The following is a 19,709-nucleotide window of genomic DNA, read 5'->3' as shown; positions in this document are numbered from 1 at the left end:
TGGTCTTCTGGACAACTGCCTGGTAAGCAGTTTTCCCCATAAATGTGTAGATTAGTGAACCAAACTGAGAGACTGTTTTGAAGGCTCAGAAGCAGATGTATTGAGTTGTTTAGCTGATTGGTATGTCACCATATTCTAATCAAAAATCATCAAAAATAAAAGAACCAAAGACTTAAACTACTTCAGCTTGAGTGAATTACATGTATTTAATACAGGAGTTTCACAATTTGAGTTGAATTACGGAAATAAGTGAACTGTACCACAACAATCTTATTTATTGAGATGCACCTCAATTCAATCCCATTACCTTGTAGTGTCTGAAGAAAGATTAAATTATTTCCCTTTTTTTCCCCTGAAAATAACATATACTTGGTTTTATCAACATTCAAAATAATTTTATCAGGTAAAGTGATCATCTAGAGACAAAAAAAGAAGGAAAATATCTCATGATTTCAAAGTCTTTCATTCATGACATGACTTCATGGATAAACACCTTAACTAAGACATCAAGTAAGGTGAGCACATCATAATTTATGATTTAGTATGCATGATTGTGATATTTTCTTTGTTCACAAAAAAAAAAACCTTTACTATCAGGATTCAAAAAAAGCATTATTCCATGCTTGTAAGACTAATTGAAATATTAAAGAAATATATATGAAAATCCACATTACCTCATGCATGCATACAGGCTAGTATATCAGCTAGAATGTACATTTCCTGAAGAAAATGTGAGTGATGCTTGCAGTGGCAAAACTCGCCCCTCTGTTGCTAGGGAGTTGTAATGAGGTTGCTAGGGTACCCGGGATGGTTGCTAGAGCGGTTGCTAGTTAATATAATAATTTAATAGTGTAATAATTTCTATAATAATTAATATAATAATTCATTAATTTAAAATAATTATTAATAAATGACTCTATGATAATCATGGGCTGCTTTGGTCATGCAGGTTTGTTAACTCAAACTCGTGGCCACAAGAAAAGTGTCATTCCCTCAATATAGAAGCTCCACGTCAACATAGAAATCCCACAACAAAACTAACCAAGCATGTCACCATAATATTGTATAAAATGCTATACAAGTAGAATTTGACTTGATGTGTGCACACCAAAATTGAAACATGTGACAGTATTTTGACACTTACCCAAAGAAAACCTCCTCATTTAAAATGGAGTCTGGTTTACCAGTGGGACTGCATTTAAAAGCATGGTTTAAAAACTGTCGTACAGTCTCCACCCTCTGCCGCGCATTCTGGCTGCGTTTAGGGGTGGGATATGGTCCCCTGAGGAACTTCTCGTATGATATTAAAATTTTACTTATATATCATATATACATGGTCCCAATCTGTCTAGTGTTACAAGTACACCGTTCGTGGTGTTGAATTTTTAAGTGTAAAGTGTTACACTTGCTATTGTTGTTTAAATGTTATGGGGTATTTAACACCCCTGCTGTTGTTTTAAGTGTAATTAATAAAATACTTTTTCCAGTGCAAACAAGAAAAAAAAGTGAATTATTATGTTAAAAATAAAGTTAATGTACAAGATTAAACATAAAATCAAGAGTCTTCAGACAGATGTATACATTTCAACATTTATTGAACAAATGGGCAAAGTGTCAACTTTAAAAGCAGATATCAGATGTGTAGAGGTGTCTTCCAGCTTCAGCTGCTGTCTTTGCTTTTAAAGGTTAAGGCCTCAACCCACTTTGAGAAGTAGTCTGTAGCTGTTAGGATATATTGAAAGCCTTCTGCAGTTTTGGGGAATGGACCAGTTAAATCAATTTAACAAGCTCCCAAACTACAGAAACCTATAAAATGCAAAGTAAGTTTAGTGTGTCTGTGTATTTATGTATTTTTTTACATTTATTTAACCTTTATTTTTCCTGGAAGGTCCCAATTGAGATTAAAATTAATCTCTTCTTCCAGGGAGTCCTGGCCAAGATGGCCGTATTAAAGTTTCACATAATTACAAAACGCATAAACAAATTCTACACAGACAAGGTAAATACAAAAACATTAATCAAATATCACCAAATTAATTACAACAGCCACACACTTCATTCATTTTACATTGCAATATATTTCTAAACACGTTCAAAGAAGGATTTTTTTATAATGTATATTTATATATGTGTGTGTGTGTGTTATATATATATATATATATATATCAAAATGTTACTAGGTCAAAGACATTTCAGTGTCCGCATAAAAAAAAAAAAAAAAAAAAAACTGGTTTTATATACATAGAAAGCACATTAAATGAAAGTAAAATTTCAACTTTAAAGGTTTTAAATATGTTGGGAAAATAAAATGTCATAATGTCTAGACAACGATCTCTAGGCTTTTCAAATAGAGTCATCTGAATAAACAATAGTACATGGAACAGTATTGCACAAGTTCCCAGCATGCATTGCTGCTTGAAAACATTTTGTTCATTATTAAAATATTAGAATTGTTTTAAATTTTACCATCTTAATTTATGCTGCTGCTGTTGTCACTGTAAGTTTGCTGTCATGTGGATAAGTGTTAATATATTTACTGATTTAAAATTTACTGATCCTCACCATGGTTGAGAATCGTGTGCTGAGGTATGTATGGAAGTTCTAAGCAGCCATGCATTATAATATTTTTTCTTCTTGTTTTCTCGTTATAATGACTTAATTTTCTCGTTATCTCGACATAACGAAGTTTGTTTTCTCATTATAATGACTTAATTTTCTCGTTTTCTCGACATAACGAAGTTCGTTTTCTCATTATAATGACTTCATTTTCTCGTTATCTCGACATAACGAAGTTCGTTTTCTCATTATAATGACTTCATTTTCTCGACATAACGAAGTTCGTTTTCTCGTTATAACAAATTAATATTCTCTAAGAAGTTACAAAACTGCACCAGCTGGGGGCACTATAGACCTGAATATAACTGATGGAGTGTTGTACACTATCCACTTTACTGTACGCGGACCTTCCTCGTGATCGCTACAGTTTGTGCAGTCTTCATTACTGACATTTAATTAAATCATAAATGTTAAATAGCAACAGTAAAACTGTCATGTCGTTATAACGAGAAAACAAGAAAAATAAGTTGTTATAACGAGAAAACAAAAAGGAAGAGTGGTAGAAGCAAGACCACCTCCGTAAACCTGGAGAAGGGGCCAAGTGATGTGTGGTGGTCCAGGTTTAAGGCCCCCTCATCCAGAATTGGTCTCAAGGACGGCAGATTCCCTGGACAGAGCCAGAGTCCATGGTGCTACACCGGAGGTCATTAAGGCATTCTTCAAATTGTTCAAGGCCCTTTATGTGATGCACAAACTGGAGAACAAGACACATCGCATCTATTTGTGATGAGACTGGCTTTGGAGACAAGCCTCGGTCCAAGGAGAAGGTCCTGTGCCAGACTGGGAGGAAACACAACAGCAGCAGACAAGGGGACATTGTTGTGGGGAAGAGGCAGTTTTCATCTCTCCTCAAACATGTCTACCCCACTGCTGTCACAGCCCAAAACATCAAGGCTGGGTTTCGCAAAGCTGGAAACCCAAGAATTTTTCTTCTGTCCAGAGCTGCTGTGGACACAACCCAGGTAATTTTGACATTAATACAATGATGATTCATCCTTTAAGCTACTTCCCTTTCTTTTCAAGTGTGTTAATGAGTTTTACATACGTTTTATTTTCTTAGGTGGTGAGAGTGTTCCCATCTGTAGACGGAAGTGATGCCACACCATCCATCGCTCCCTTCACACCATCCATCCATCTATCCCACCACCATCCATCCATCCATCCATCCATCCATCGCTCCCACCACACCATCCATCGCTCCCCCCACACACACCATCCGTCGTAGTTGGATGTTTAAGCGTCTGCCTCCCCAAGTCAGATCATCCTGGAGTAGTTCTGCCGATTGCTAAACAGTGTCTGAGACAAACTTTGGTGTTTTGGGTTTGGAAGCAGCGGGGGATATGCATTGGGGGAAATGCATTCTGGAGACAACTTTTTGGAACAGAGACCTGTCCAGAGAGATACGTTTGCACTTGTGAACATTGGCATCCTGTCAATGTTTAGGCAGTGACTGCAGATGGAGCAGGATACCTGCTCAGATGTGTTGAGAGCTGATCTGCCATATTAAACTGTACACTGTAAGTTCATAATTGTTCATGTGTCCAAAGGGTGTCCTTGCAGTATGGGGAAAGTCTTCATGCCCATGTCTTTTCAGGATGTTTAATAGAGGATTCACATCATTATGTTTAACTTGAAACATACATGCCCATTCAGAAGGTTCTTGTTCTCTCTCAGAATCTGACAGGCCTGGATCTGAAAACGTGTCAAGATGATGCACCTCAATGTACTGCTTGTGACGAAGTTTGTCTCTTCCAGCGATGCTGATCATCTCAACTGAACTGATCATTTCTTTGTTGTCTGGCTTCTTTTGGCCGTTGATACTCTAGTACAGATTTTGTTGTACTGCCTCCTACACTCTTTGGATGTCATCGGGCTGCTGTACTGCTGTCTCTGCCAATAATTATATCAATTAAAATTTTTAGCAGATTTAATCTGTGTTTTCTTAAACTACCAGTATCAACCAAATAACTAAATTTGGTACTTAACGTACCCTTTTTGAAGTATAAATGCTGAGAAAACAAACAAAAAAAAACGTAGGTAATCTATAGCTGCTACCAGCAATTCTGGGGCCAAGTCCATTACGGTCACTTCAAATAGCATAATTTGACCCCTTTAACAGGACACTGAGGTGTAGGACTGATATTGTCCTGCGCATCTTTTACAAAGATTAGAGTTTGTCTCATTCAAACCCATTTTTATGAACTCTTCATCACTGGGATGAGCTGAAGAAGACTGTTCTACATTGATGATTTCTAAACAATCACTGCAAGTGATTGTGAGCGTGTCAGTGCTTAGAAAAATCCCCCCCAGTATCTTGAGTCACAGATAGACAAGTTAAGGTCCTGTGATATGAATTTTGCAAGAATGGGGTGTGACTGTCTTGTTTCAAGTTCTATAATGCCATTGCATTTCATTATATTTGAATTGATTGAATTTTGGAAGTATGACATCAGTGAAATTATTTTTTTTTGTGGAAATTTGAAATTAGTTTTCCTGAGCTTTGTGGTATTTTAGACAGTTGTTATGCTTTAGCAGAATTAAATGGCCATCAACTAATTTGTTCGTACAGCAAACTTTTAGTGTAATTTCATATCAACTCTAAGGAAGGATATTTTCATGGCCACAGAAAACAACCGTATTACAGTAGCCTAATAATGCTCAGGCAAGGCAAGTTTATTTATAAAGCACATTTTATACATATTTGTAATTCAAAATGCTTTACATAAAAGAAAAGAAAAAAATCACAACAATAAAACAAGGAATTTCAAACCTTTGAAAATCATTTAAAATACATTTAAAAGATTTAAAATTAATTTAATACAGTTAAGAATATAAAGTAATTATACATAAAATATAGTGCAATCAGTTCTGACATTGCACAGTGCTCATTTAATAAATGCACAGCTAAACAGATGAGTTTGGAGTCTAGATTTAAATGTGACTAGTGTTTTAGCACATCTGATCTCTTCTGGAAGCTGAATCCAGCTACAGGCAGCATAGTAACTAAAGGAGGACTCCCCTTGTTTTGTGTGAACCCTTGGTATTTCTAACTGACTCGATCCTAATGATCTGAGTGGTCTGTTAGGTTTATATTCAGTGAACATATCTGAAATATATTTCAGTCCTAGGTCATTTAGTGACTTATATACGAGTAAAAGTACTTAAAAATCAATCCTATATTTAACTGGAAGCCAGTGTAAGGACCTGAGGACTGGTGTGATATGCTCAGATTTTCTGGTTCTAGTCAGAATCCTGGCAGCAGTGTTCTGCATGAGCTGCAGCTGTCTAATGGTCTTTTTGGGAAGAACCCATTACAATAGTCCACCCTGCTGGTGATAAAGGCATGAACAAGTTTCTCCAAGTCTTGACTGGAAACAAAACATCTAATTTTTGCAATGTTTTTGAAATGATAGTATGCTGATTTAGTTACTGCTTTTACATGACTACTGAAACTAAGGTCTGAAACATTGGTAACACCATCAACACTGACTATTGCAGCAAACCTACAACACGTCACATTAAATACAGTAAATAATGCACACATCTACAAATAAACCTTCCAATCAAGATGCCAATTACCTTTTTGCATTCATTTTTCTCAGTCTTATTTGTATAAATGTTATTTCTAATCTCAGAAATCACAACAAATTTGTGCACACTTGAAACCCATTCTGATTCTGATTTATTCAGATACTGAACTTGCACATTTGCCTTATTACCAAAAACCTATTTTATAAAAGTGCCCGCTTAATGAAACAAATTCATAGGGCTGTTCGATTCCACAATTTTTGGAATCGATTCCGATTCCAATTACTGGTCCAAGAATCGATTCCTGACTATTGTTTTCGATTCTTTTCCAATTCTTTTTATTTATTTATTTTTTAGATTAAAAGGAACCTAATCTCACCATGATGACTGCAGGATAGGTCGTATAATGTATCCTTCCTATAATATGAAGCTGAAAAAAAAAATGCTGATACGAAAATTTTTGTTTTTTCAGCTTTGCCCGTGAAATTAGTCATAGCCCAGCTCAGCAGGGACATGCGTTTTATCGCATGAATTAAATAAGACATGAAGTGTCTAAAATAAATGTGCACAGTTCAGCTGAATGATGAAGTTTACTTTGTATACTTTGCATAATATTAACAAACCGTACACTGAAACAAAATAACCAGAACATTAATGACTGATAGAGCTCTGTCAATCAGATGCGCTCTCGTCCACTGATCTATGCTTGTGACGTATAATTTATAATTATCCTTGGCTGATAGAAATGTTTTAAAATATATATATATATATATATTTTAGACGTTAATAAGAGCAAGACCCTCAGTGACGTCATGATCTATTCGTTCATGCAGCGCTCAAGTGTAGACAAGCCAGTTCCACCGTAAAATAACCTCTGAAAGATCATTTTCAATTTTATATATATATATATATATATATATATATATATATATATATATATATATATATATATATATATAAAATAGAAAAATATTTTATCTCACAGCTGTTGTAATTATGGCTTAGGTTAATTGTGGTACTAAAATTCAAATGATCAGTGCCGGCTTGTTTTCTTTCTGTTTATTTTCGTGAATTTAAATATGTGCAGCCTTTGTCGGATGTAGTCTTCCGTTAGAGAGACTCCCATAGATAAGCTTTGTTGAACTGAAAAATACTCTGAATAAGGAATCGATTCCCAGCCCTACAAATTCAAAAGATTGATAAATGGATGAACTGAACTACGGCAACTCAACACTCTCTTACTGCTGAGAATCTGTGGAGCATTTCAAAGCATGCCAGTCTTTATGATCCAAATCAGCATCGAAACCCCAAATGTAACTCCTCAGACATCATACTGATAATCAGGGGGCAGTAAATCTGAAGACTGAAATACAATACGATTTTTGCCACGTTTTGAAAGTCGAAGCCAGTTTGCAAATTTCTAAGTAAATCAAATCCAGTCATCAGAGATTAAAAACGTTTGATATTTTAAGCCAATTTTAGAACAAATAACGTTTTCATTTGTCACGCATCTATGAGGAACAAGGCACGTTTCCGAGTTTGTTGTGATCAGAACTTTACACTCTGTTAGTGTGTGATCTGTTTAGTGTACGTTTTTCTCATTGACTATTTACAAAGTTATAGGTGAGTGTATAATGCCCAGCTGTTTGTAAAATCTATTCAGATTTTAACAACCGTGTAATGTATTCTAGCCTTAAAAATTTAACTCATACAGGTTTGGAACAACTTGAGGGTTAACTATTTTTGGGTGATCAACACTTTAAAATAAGTTAATGGCATGTGATGGCACATGTGATTGTTAAGTTTTCTTTAGATCTGAAACCTTAGGGAAACATGTTAAAGTGTTCATTTCACTCTGAATTCTCAATTTCTCTGCAGTGTGAGTTGTTACATGATTCTTAAATTCGTTCCTGTCCGTGAAACTCACTCCACACTCATGACATATAAAACTGTTCTGTCTTAAGTGAATCCTCATGTGGGCTTTGAGGTTTCCATTCTGAGTGAAACTCTTTCCACACTGTTGGCAGGTAAAATGTTTCTCTCCAGTGTGAATTCTCATGTGGACTCTAAGGTTTGCTGGTTGATAGAAACTCCTTCCACACTGAGGGCATATGAATGGCTTTTCTCCAGTGTGAATTCTCAAGTGGATCTCAAGGTTTGCTTTTCTAGTAAAACTCTTTCCACATTGTTGACAGGTGAAAGGATTCTCTCCAGTGTGAATCCTCATGTGTAATTTGAGGTCTCCTGGTTGATAGAAACTCTTTCCACACTCATCACATACGTAAGGCTTCTCTCCTATGTGAATTTTTATGTGTGCATTAAGAGCTTGTCTATGTGTGAAACTCTTTCCACACTGAGGACACGTGTAAGGCTGCTCTCCAGTATGAATTCTCATGTGGCCTTTAAGACTTCCTTTTCGAATGAAACTCTTTCCACATTGAGGACAGGTGTAAGGCTTCTCTCCGGTGTGAATTCTGAAGTGCCTTTCAAGGATTCCTTTTAGAGCAAAACTTACTCCACATTGAGGGCATGTGTAAGGTTTCTCTCCGGTGTGAGTTCTCATGTGGTCTTTAAGGGATCCCTTTTTAATGAAACATTTCCCACATTGTTGGCAGCTGTAAGGCCTTTCTCCAGTGTGAATTCTAGTATGAACTTCAAGGTTTCTTTTTACATTGAAAATCTTTCCACACTGTTGGCAGGTGAAATGACGTATAGCTCTTGTCTTTTGTGCTCTTTTTCGTGTAGAAGTCTTCTTAGTCTGTGAGCAACTTAAATTGGCGGTTTCTCCAGTGGAGCCATGATGTTTCTCATACTGATCTCTGTCTTCCATTTCATTCTGTTCTTGACTCTCCTCTTTGCATGACATCCAGTCTAAATAAAAAAGAAACCAATACAAGTTAACACCATTTTGATGACACAAAGCAAGAGACATCAATATATTTAGACATATGAACCATCAAAACCAACAACGTGTTCTAGACACCACCAACAAGCTACTGACAGAGGTGTTGTTGGTAATCCTCTTCTCAGTACTGATAACTCTTTGCTTTTTTCAGGAAATGTCCCAACTCCTTTTCAAAGTGGCAGTTATGAACACCTTATGAAAAAGCTTGATTAAGGAAAACTGGTTAATTACAGACATCTCAAATGCCGAGAGACATCACAGACAAGTATGGAGTGCCACAGGGCTCACTACTAGGTCCTCTGCTTTCAGTGGTTCAATTCACTTAGCAAGAGTACACACAAATGTGTGTGTGAAATAAGCATATGAATGTTTTCAAAATAATAATAAAAAAAATACTTATACTAAATTTTAGAATTCAATTTATTTTAAATTTGTGAAATGTAGGAACAACTGAATCCACATTTATGCAAAAAAAAAACAATAAGAAAATAAGAATAATACTATTGCTAAATTGTATTCTACATTTTCTTTTAAATTTGTGTATTAAATAAATGAGCGCTGCACGTTTCAAAGTCTATTGCCGCGCTGCTTTGTGTTCTGCCGTTACACTGTAAACAATTCTAAAAATGCCTCCTGCTGGCAGGGAATGAATGTGCATTTTCAATAATTCTGTTGTTGCGAGTAGGGTCTTCCTGCAATACCAGAGGGTGCAGTTTGAGGACCACATTTCTAAGACCCCATTCAGGGCTCCAAAAGAAAGATTTATATATATATATATTTTTTTTAATCAAGGAGTCATTGGCACCTATTAGAAAAAAATCAAAAATTTCAATCAAAAACTTTCAACCATACTCTCATGTGTTTATGTCATCTTTTCTTGACTTTATCAGCATCTTGTAGATGACCTGGGAACTAAGGTTCATTTAAAGTGGCAACTAAATGATGATGGAAATTATACTTTTAAACTAAATTAAAATGCCAGAAAGTGCAAGTAATGAGCATTTGAAGAGTGAGTCACTGACTTCAAACGATTCATCAGATGTTTATGCATGGTCTATTGAAACTTAGACTGAATTCGGAATCATTCAGCAGTGAATCATCTGCTGTGAGATGAGCTGTGTTTACTCCTAAAATGTAAGTGACTTAATATTATTGTGTTTGCTTATTGAACTGTTTATTGAACTATTAAACAGTCTTAATGGTGAAAATGTTGTGTGATGTTGCATTTCTAACTGTATTTTAAAAATATTTCATTTAGAATTTGTACCTCAACATACTTGTCTGGTGTTAATGAAGCTTTTTTTAACGTTGAGCTCTGAAGTCCATGTGATGGGGCTCGGACAGTAATTTTAAAGCTAATACTTTGTTTAATAAAAAGTAACACAGCACAAAGCTTTTTGCAATTACTGGATGGCAAGTGCGCTTCAAATAAAATCTCTTTATTTAGCTGCATTTAGCTTTCTGTCTTCTCTGATCTCTTCTCCAGTCCCTGGCACTGAAAAACAACCCACTGCATGATGCTGCCACTACCAAGCGTCACCATTGGGATGGTTTTATGCAGGTGAAAAAAGCAGAAATCAGGGTTTCTGAATCTTTACTGAGGAAAAGCTTGAGTTTGGTCACTTTGCCATCAAGCCCAGATTGCTGGAGTGATATTTGTCCTTCTGTAAGTTTCTCCCATCTCCATTAAAGATCATGGAGCTCAACCAGAGAGACCATTACTGTCTTGGTCACCTCTCTAACCAAGACCCTTCTTCAATTGCTCAGTTTGACCAGAAGACTAGACCTAGGAAGGTCCTTCCTTCATTAAAGATTATAGAGGCCAAATGGACATGTGAACCTTTAAAACAGCAGAATCTTGAGCCACTTTAACACTGCGATTCCAGCAAATACACAGGTAATGTGTCCCGGCAATTGTTCTCTGGTCACACTGTCGGTAATTACCCGGGATATATGCGTGCTTTCACACACAACCCGTAAAACACGTGACATCAGGGCGTGACGTGTAATGTACGAGTCGAAAGCGCTGAGCACGTAATACTTTCTCTGAAGCTAGCGACCGATCTTAGCGTCAGCGCTTCCTTTTTAATAAATTTACAAAGTTTTCATAAATCAGTTTTTTTGCTTTGTCATTATGGTAAGTGGGGTGTAGATTTATGTGGGATTTTTTTTAAAGCACAAATTGGTTTTTTAACACAACATAAAATGTGAAAAAAATTAAGGGGTATGAAGGCTTTCTTTAGGCACTGTTTATATGTATTAGTGGTTCATACTATTTTATAGCACTTGCTATTCAATACTTTAGGCTATATTATTATTTTTATCAATATATTCTTTATATCTTCAGGTTTTTAATTCAGTTATCTTGGAAAGAGACTTGTGTCCGTGGAAGACTTCAGTTCATTATCTGCAGCTTCACTTCTAATGTCTGACCCACAGTCAACGGTAAAACGATTGCGGCACAAATTAGTTTGATTATTAGTAACGTCATAAATTTAAAAATTTGAATACAAATACTCATTTACAACATCTAGCAGCACAACGAACTGTTTTGCACAGCTACAGTAAATAAGCTTAATGGAGATTGCGGACACCCCCTCGAACACACAAGTTCACACCAACTCTTACAGTGTCAACGCTGTCCCACAACTTTCATCTTCTACAAATTAGCCCAGACTTTAGATCACTACATTAAATTCTTCAGCAACAAAGTGGTCAAATCGCTGTTTGTGAAGTAACTACTGTTACTTTATTGTTCGTAGAGAGACGCGCAGACGGAGGTAAGTCTCTCTCACACACACACCTGTCTCTCTTAATTGATAATTAAATAAATCCTATAATTTTAGTAAATATTATCTAATGCAATATTTAATCTCTTTTTGAGAATTGAAGCGGAAAGAGCCATAACATAATAAAATGTTACCCTTCCAGTCAAATATTGCACTACAAACATAATCAGTTTTTAGCTGTCAATGCTTGCACATGTAAGTGGGATGATGCACGGCTAGCTGTGCATTACATGTTTTTGATGCACTTCGCAGAGGCAACTCTGCTTCACAGTGGATTTTCCTTAATTGTCAGTTATAATAATCAAAATTAAAAGAAATAATCATTTGAAATATACCAGTCTGTGTATAATGAATGAATATAATACCAAAGTTTCACTTTTTGAATGGAATTAGTGAAATAAATCAACTTTTTGATGATATTGTAATTATATGACCAGCACCTGTACACACACATGCATGTATATATTTAAGAAAAATATGTTGTTTCTATATTAAATATATTTATATATGATATAAATTACATGAATAAATGTAAATTGACATATTTTCCAAATATAATAATGTATGTTTGTGAATGTGGGGCCCCAGAGGAACCTCTGTCCAAAGTGGCTAATGGACATCACCTTTCCACAGCAAGTTCTGCTACACGTGCCAAACAATGAGCAATTCTGTGCCAAGACTGTAGCTAGACTACAAACATTTTATTTTAAAGGGGGGGTACAATGGTGTTTTGTGTATTCAGAGTTGTTCACAATGTTAAAGAGATGGATTCTCATGCTAAACATGGCCAAAGTTACAGTGAATGCAGTTTATATGTTTCCTCATGTGTCAGATGAGTTTCAGGCAGGCCGCCTGTTGCTTTCCACAAGATACTTGCAGCTTTGTAAATAAGCAGGAATGAGAATAATTAGGCTTAAGGATAGGATATGTGTTAAACAAGAGACAGACTGTGATTTTTGTTTTATAAAATGTATAATTTAATAAGTTGTATAAAATCAGCTGTGATTTGTTGATCAGTGTTTGTTGTTTTCAGGAAGCAAGAGACCCCTTTTACTGACCATCATGTAGAGGTCAAATTTCACCATTTAATTTCCATATTAATTTCCACATCCATTCTGGTGACATTCTAAAGGTTTATAAAAATAACTACTTGCACTATTTACACTGATTAATTAATAAAAACAAAACAAAACACAGCAAAATCTATCGACAGTTGTGTAACACACCTACAAATCAACACTTATTCATCTGCTCCATCAGAAATGATGTCGCTGCGAGGGTTACACAGGGCTGCACAAATTCTCAAAATGTTATCAATTTTAGGGGTGAGTTTAATTAGAACTGTTTGAGAAAGGATTTTGAAATTTTTCAGTCGACATATGACCCATTCAACATGGAGTCGATGTGCAATGTAGACCAGGTGTTTGATGGTGTTCTGGCTGTAGTAATATGACTCAAGGTTGTGTTGCTGTTGAAGGGGTGTCTCTGAACAGTCGATCACACATGTTGTATTTGGACATTGTTGTCTAGATTGTCTCTATGGGAAGCCATGGTATGTAATCCCTCATGTTCTCCTTCGTGATGTCAATCCAACATGAAACCACCTTGCTTACAATGGACTGAGAAACACCAAACCTTTCAGCAAGATCACCCTGCAATAAATTACGACGTAGCTTCATCAGAGTCATCAGGATCCGATCGCTAGTGTGTAGCTGGAAGCTGTTGGTGTATGAACTGGACCTGGTAAGCAACTGAATGAAATGCATCCAATGTCAACCCTGTGAAGAGCTGACAAAGGTTGTTTTTTCTCAGCAGAGTTCAGTACAATGGCACTGTGTTCCCATATCAGATGTAGGTGTGGTTTCAGGTTGAGTTGTGTTTCTGAACTGTAGTTGTGATCGGATGGATCCTCCCATTGTGTTTCTGCATCACAGTTCAGGGCCATGTGTACATCTGTGGAAATAATTAAACATTTTTACATTATTACTTAATACACATCAAGATAATTAATATATGATGGGACCCATGCTTAAAACAGTGTGTGAGAGAGATGCATTATAAACTAACACAGTATTCACACTTTAACTGTAGTGTTCAAACGTAGGTCAATATCTGAATGAGAAATGTAGCTAGCTGGCCTGCTATCACCTGAAATCTCTGCAACAGGAATAATGTGAGCCATTGTAATGTTACATAATATATTGTACTATCATAAATATAAAAGAAATTCATTATTAATATTAAATAAATAGATGTTAAATGGTAACCATGCAAAATTCGTTGTACTTTGTTTACTGATCTTAAACATATTCATAGAACAGACTTCATAAATCTAACGTTAGGCGAACAAGCACATAGCTAGCTAAATTAACGTTAGCTTACCTGATTCTGACAACCTTTTCATCCCCCGGCGTGACTTTACCGGGACATCGTAGCCGAGCCATTTCTCGGGGTGTTCGTCAGTCGGCCTCCCGTCCATGAAATGGTACGAACACACATAAGGGTGGTTTGGTGGGCGCTTCAAATTTAGCGCCTTCATCCATCGCCTCAGGTGCTCCTCTTCTTTAGTGGTGGATGTCAATTGTAAAGTGCCTCACAACACTCGAATATTTTTGTTGTTCGAAACATTGTTGGTGCAGTTGTTCTCTTAATCCAATTGTTATGGCAGCCCCTGAGCATATAATACTTGACATATTTAGGTTCTGTTCTCTAGCTTAGGTAGTTCCCTCTCAGCCGGAAGTAAGATGACAAAACAAATGCAATGGCAGCATCTTTTGTTGCCATGAAAAATAAGGTGAATAGTGAATATGCCTAAAGAGAGAATGTTTTTTATTGGTCTTTTTGAATTGGTGAGTTTTTGTTAAATGTGAGCCAAAATCATCACAATTAAAGGAACCAAAGACTTAAAGGGTTAGTTCACCCAGATAGCAAAATTATGTAATTAATAACTCACCCTCATGTTGTTTCAAACCCGTGAGACCTCAGTTTATCTTCTGAACACAGTTTAAGATATTTTAGATTTAGTCCGAGAGCTCTCAGTCCCTCCATTGAAGCTGTGTGTACGGTCTACTGTCCATGTCCAGAAAGGTAAGAGAAACATCATCAAAGTAGTCCATGTGACATCAGAGGGTCCGTTAGAATATTTTGAAGCATCAGAAATACATTTTGGTACAAAAATAGCAAAAACTACGACTTTATTCAGCATTGTCTTCTCTTCCGTTTCTGTTGTGAGTGAGAGTTCAAAACAAAGCAGTCTGGATATCCGGTTCACGAACGAATCATTCAGTTCACCAAATCGAACTGAATCTTAAGTGTTAACTTTTTTAAATGTGGCTGACACTCCCTCTGAGTTCAAACAAACCAATATCCCAGAGTAATTCATTTACTCAAACAGTACACTGACTGAACTGCTGTGATGAACACCAAGCCGAGCCAGATAACGAACAATACACTGACTCGTTCACAAGTCAAGAACTGGTTACATCGGTTTTCGGATCACCAGTAGTTCTTTCGGACAGTTCGATTCAATAAACCGGTTGAAGAAAACGTTTCACCGGTTCTTTTGCGCTCGACGTAATGGCGTCATTTGCGATGATTGCCCTTGATTCAAGCCCTCGGTTTACCCGCACCCATAACACTAGCACAGAATCAGTTCAGAATCAATCACCAAAAGAATCAGTTCAGTTCAGACGCTCTGTGTATCGGTCTGCTTCATGCTGAATCACACATGCGCAGTATCATCAGCTCCTCGGTTCACGAATCGGACGCGTCTGACAGAAACGGTTCTTGACTCGTGAATCAGTCAATGTTTTGTTCGTTATCTGGCTCGGCTCGGTGTTCATCTTCAGTTCTCTCTTCACAGCAGTTCAGTCAGATACTGTGTGAGTAAATGAATTACTGCGGGATATTGGTTTGTTTGAACTCAGAGAGAGTGTAAGCCACATTAAACAAGTTAACAGTTTAAGTCATTTGTGGATTAATGCGTATTAGAGATACGAACCGTTTAAAATGATTCAGTTCGATTTGGTGAACTGGTTCAAAAAGATCCGGTTACATCGAATGATTCGTTCACGAACCGGATATCACAAACTGCTTTGTTTTGAACTCTCTCTCACAACAGACACGGAAGAGAAGACAATGCTGAATAAAGTCGTTCGACCAAAATGTATTTTCGATGCTTCAAAATATTCTAACGGACCCTCTGATGTCACATGGACTACTTTGATGATGGTTTTCTTACCTTTCTGGACATGGACAGTAGACCGTACACACAGCTTCAATGGAGGGACTGAGAGCTCTCGGACTAAATCTAAAATATCTTAAACTGTGTTCAGAAGATAAACTGAGGTCTAACAGGTTTGGAACGACATGAGGGTGAGTTATTAATTACATAAATTTGCTATCTGGGTGAACTAACCCTTTAAACTACTTCGGTCTGTGTGCACTGAATTAATTTAAAACACAAGTTTAACAATTTGAGTTGAATTTCTGAAATAAATGAACTTTTCCAAGACATTCTGATTTATTGAGATGCAACTGTATGTAGGCATGTGTATATATATATTTTTAGACATGTACTGGTCACTATCTTAATAGACAAGGCACAAAATTGAGGTAGATTTATGCAAATGTGGGTTTGTGATTCATGTGCACAGACACGGCTTAAACTGTACATCACTGAATTCAATCATGAACTGAGTGATGAAAACTGAGTGTTTAATATGCCGTATTTCTCATGTTGTGTATATTTATACTTGTATTGTAGTTTTCTACATGTATTTCATATGAACATATTTAACACTATCAATTTACACTGAAAAATTTAATAGGACATAACTCTGTAGTGTTAAAACCAGAGCATTAAAATAAGATCAGAAAACGGTCTTTAATTTCTAAATAATGAGTGTTGATGTAGAAATCCTATTAACAATATAAGAGAATTTGAAGGAAAAATGATGCATGACCCCTTTAAATAAAGCTGAAGAGAGGGAGAAAGCTGCAGAAACACCTGTTGTATTTGAGAATGAAAACCAACCTGTTTGTGTCTCAGTCTCTTCATGTTTGACTCTGGATGTGTCTTCACTCTCCTCTTTAATAAACTCGATCTTTGTCTGTGTCTCAGTCTCTTCATGTTTGACTCTGAAAGCTTCTTCAATCTTCACATCTTCACCCTCCTCTTTAATAAACGCCATCGCTTCACAGGAGCTGAGTTTAAGATTTTAAGAGTCAGTCAGATTGAGAGCTAATGGTCTGGTTAATAACATAAGTAAATAAAACACTCCAACTATGCCAATCATTAATAAACAAATTAGGAAATTAAGCCTCTTTAACATATGGCTCATTCCTGGCATGCGGTAACATTTTGGCTTCATAAGTGTTGGAAAAACAGTTATGTTTTTTGCATTCTACCAAAACAGTGACATGTTTAACTATTAGCAATGGATACTGGTCAAGCTCAGGGACTCTGAAAATAATAATTATGGGTAGATTGTTCAGACACTGGCCCTGAAAATATTCCACCCTGTTAGGGACATACGCCGCCTTCACACTGGCAGTTGAAATCAGCTCCGATACGGCTACGAAACGACCGGAACTAATTCATTTCCTATGGAGATTCGCAGACCGCATGCGAATGGCTACGAACCGGGTCCGAACTAGTGCGGTGCGAAAAAAATCGGGTTCGTTGGTCATCCGGATACGTTCAAAAAATTGAACTCTTGCGAAAGGCTACGAACGGTTCCTATCCGACAATTCCAGCGGAAGTTGGCGTTGCTATGGTACTGATAAACAAACCTGAATTCATAACTTTTAATAAAATAAATAATGATTTTATAACGATAAGTTGTCATGTCATTTTTTTATTTTCATGATTTTCTAACATTATAAGGGCGGTTAATACAATTAAAGTAAATAATTAAATATCGTGCCCCCCGCTCTCGGACACACTCGGTCTCTCTCGCTCGAGTGCAGGGTTGTTGCAGCCCTATATACCACTATATCACATTTAGCTGACCTGACATGCACATTCAGATACAGACAATATCAATCGTTCTAATCTCTCCGCCATTTTTTTTCTTCTCGCTTCCGAAGCTTTTCAGCAGTGTAGTACGACGTCCACTGGGGGAGTATTGCGTATTACGGAGCGGATTTCAACTGCCAGTGTGAAGACAGATAGTTATCACAACATGTGTATAATGTAAATTTTGAACAATAAAAATTTATTGGATAGTATATGTCCCTTATGCCATCTTATTATTTTTTATTTTAAAAACAATTATTGATGAATAGAATTTCTTCATTATTAAGAACAGATCCTTTTGTGCCAATTTTTGCCAAAAGGGTTGTAAATAATAAAAAATTTAAAAACTCTCAAAAACATATATGCTGTTAGTGCTCCTCACTTCACAAAATAAGACAAAAGTATGCCAAACATTTAACGTTGCTGGAAAGGAGGAGGGTGGAATGGAGTATAACAGGGTGGAACACCAGTGTTTACAGGTTTGTTTGTCATTGTCCTGCATGGTTTTCATCTGTAATGTGAGGAACTGCACCTATATAACATTGTTTCATAAAAATGAAAAAAAAAAAAAATAAATAATCCTTTCCTTTGGGGAAATTTCCTTTGGGGGAGGGACACAAAAAATAGCTAATAAATTATTTTTTTATTTAAATTTGATTAAAAATAAAGATGTTATAAATCATGGACAATATCATATACATACTAATATATATATATATATATATATATATATATATATATGTAGTGGGAAAAACTAATTATGTCACTTCTATAAAATAGTCTCAATGAAATTGCAGTCAGTTTTGGAAGGGGAGAAAGTATGTACTAACAGGGTGGAAAATGACTTCAGGGACACGGTAATTGAAAAAAATTGTATATAAAAAAAAAAAAACACACTATATTTCCAAATGATTTATATGTATGATTAGAGGCAGTTTAGCCTAGTCTATAAAATAATTAAAACCAATTTTGAGGTTTTTATAATTTATATTTCTTTTGGAAGTTGATTACTTTGCACTGAGGACATAATAAAATTGAATGCATATATCAATGTGTAAAATACTAAATAGTTTTTATAATTTCTATTATCCCTGTTTAAGTGATAAAGAAAACCTAAGTAAAGCCATATCATATCGACTCATTTTAGAGAAAATATGATTAAATAAATCATTGGGAAATAAAAGTCACTTTATAACAGGAATGGCCCATATAGTTTGAATGAAAACAAGATATTTAATGGTTCTATGTTAGTACATACTCTTTCTTTAAATTGTCATTCATTAAAACACTCTCGAGTTTGTTTTCTTCTATTGAACTCTGTTTTGAGCAGCGCGCACTGATTCGACAGACAGGATTCACGACAGAGGTGCACTATTGCAATGTTTCACTGAGTAATAATGGATTAACGTTACATCACTTGTAAAAAAAAAAAAAAAAACTATTAGTAGACTGAATGTGTTGTATCTATTTAAACACTTTAAATGATTAAAAACACAGACCTCTCTTCAGCCGAACCAAAACAGAGCAGGAGCGCGGCGCAGCTTTGTGACGTCATGGCACTAGTTCAAAATAAAAGTCCTTTTTACGGGCTGCTGCGTCTACAATCAGAAACATTATTATTTACATAAAAACACAAACAAATAATTAAACTTGTGAGAGTTTTATTCTTGGTGAAATACATATTTTTAAGTACATCATGTCTGAAATAGTGTCTTACACAGCTAATATGTGATAATCTTTCTAAACTGTAAAACAGGCATGTATGTTTGGTGCGGAACAATAATTAGTTACTGAGTAAAAAAAACTAACGTTTAAAAAAATTGTATTTATGTTTTATATTTTTTCAACATAT

At 35.9% G+C, this 19,709-nt stretch overlaps 1 protein-coding gene across 3 annotated transcripts; it reads right to left on the bottom strand.

Annotated features, from left to right (window-relative positions):
- Positions 1-7,130: 7,130 nt before the first annotated feature.
- LOC127955992 (oocyte zinc finger protein XlCOF6.1) lies at positions 7,131-19,392 on the bottom strand. Of its 3 annotated transcripts, none has more exons than XM_052553730.1 (3): positions 19,357-19,392; positions 16,874-17,043; positions 7,131-9,015 (listed from the first exon to the last, which is right to left on the bottom strand). In XM_052553730.1, the coding sequence occupies exons 2-3, from the start codon at positions 17,028-17,030 to the stop codon at positions 7,943-7,945; spliced, it is 1,230 nt and encodes a 409-aa protein (XP_052409690.1). In that variant the 5' UTR covers positions 17,031-17,043; positions 19,357-19,392; the 3' UTR covers positions 7,131-7,942. The 3 variants fall into 3 exon arrangements, 1 of the variants encoding a protein (XP_052409690.1); XR_008153419.1 differs by lacking the exons at positions 7,131-9,015; positions 19,357-19,392 and adding exons at positions 12,572-13,791; positions 14,221-14,649 and having other exon boundaries at positions 16,874-16,996; XR_008153420.1 differs by lacking the exons at positions 7,131-9,015; positions 19,357-19,392 and adding exons at positions 12,572-13,791; positions 14,221-14,509 and having other exon boundaries at positions 16,874-16,992.
- Between the last annotated feature and the right edge of the window lie 317 nt (positions 19,393-19,709).

This window comes from Carassius gibelio, chromosome B4 (assembly GCF_023724105.1).
Source record: "Carassius gibelio isolate Cgi1373 ecotype wild population from Czech Republic chromosome B4, carGib1.2-hapl.c, whole genome shotgun sequence".
In the NCBI taxonomy this organism is placed as follows: domain Eukaryota; kingdom Metazoa; phylum Chordata; class Actinopteri; order Cypriniformes; family Cyprinidae; genus Carassius; species Carassius gibelio.
The sequence above is the reverse complement of the archived record's forward strand: the minus strand, read 5'-3'. Positions and strand labels throughout refer to the sequence as shown.

Excerpts from the sequence above, each read along its gene's own strand:
- LOC127955992 (XM_052553730.1), bottom strand. The coding sequence starts at position 17,030 with ATGGCGTTTATTAAAGAGGAGGGTGAAGATGTGAAGATTGAAGAAGCT. Across the intron at positions 9,016-16,873 it reads AGAGACTGAGACACAAACAG|ACTGGATGTCATGCAAAGAG; the intron begins GTTGGTTTTCAT and ends TTTTTTATTTAG.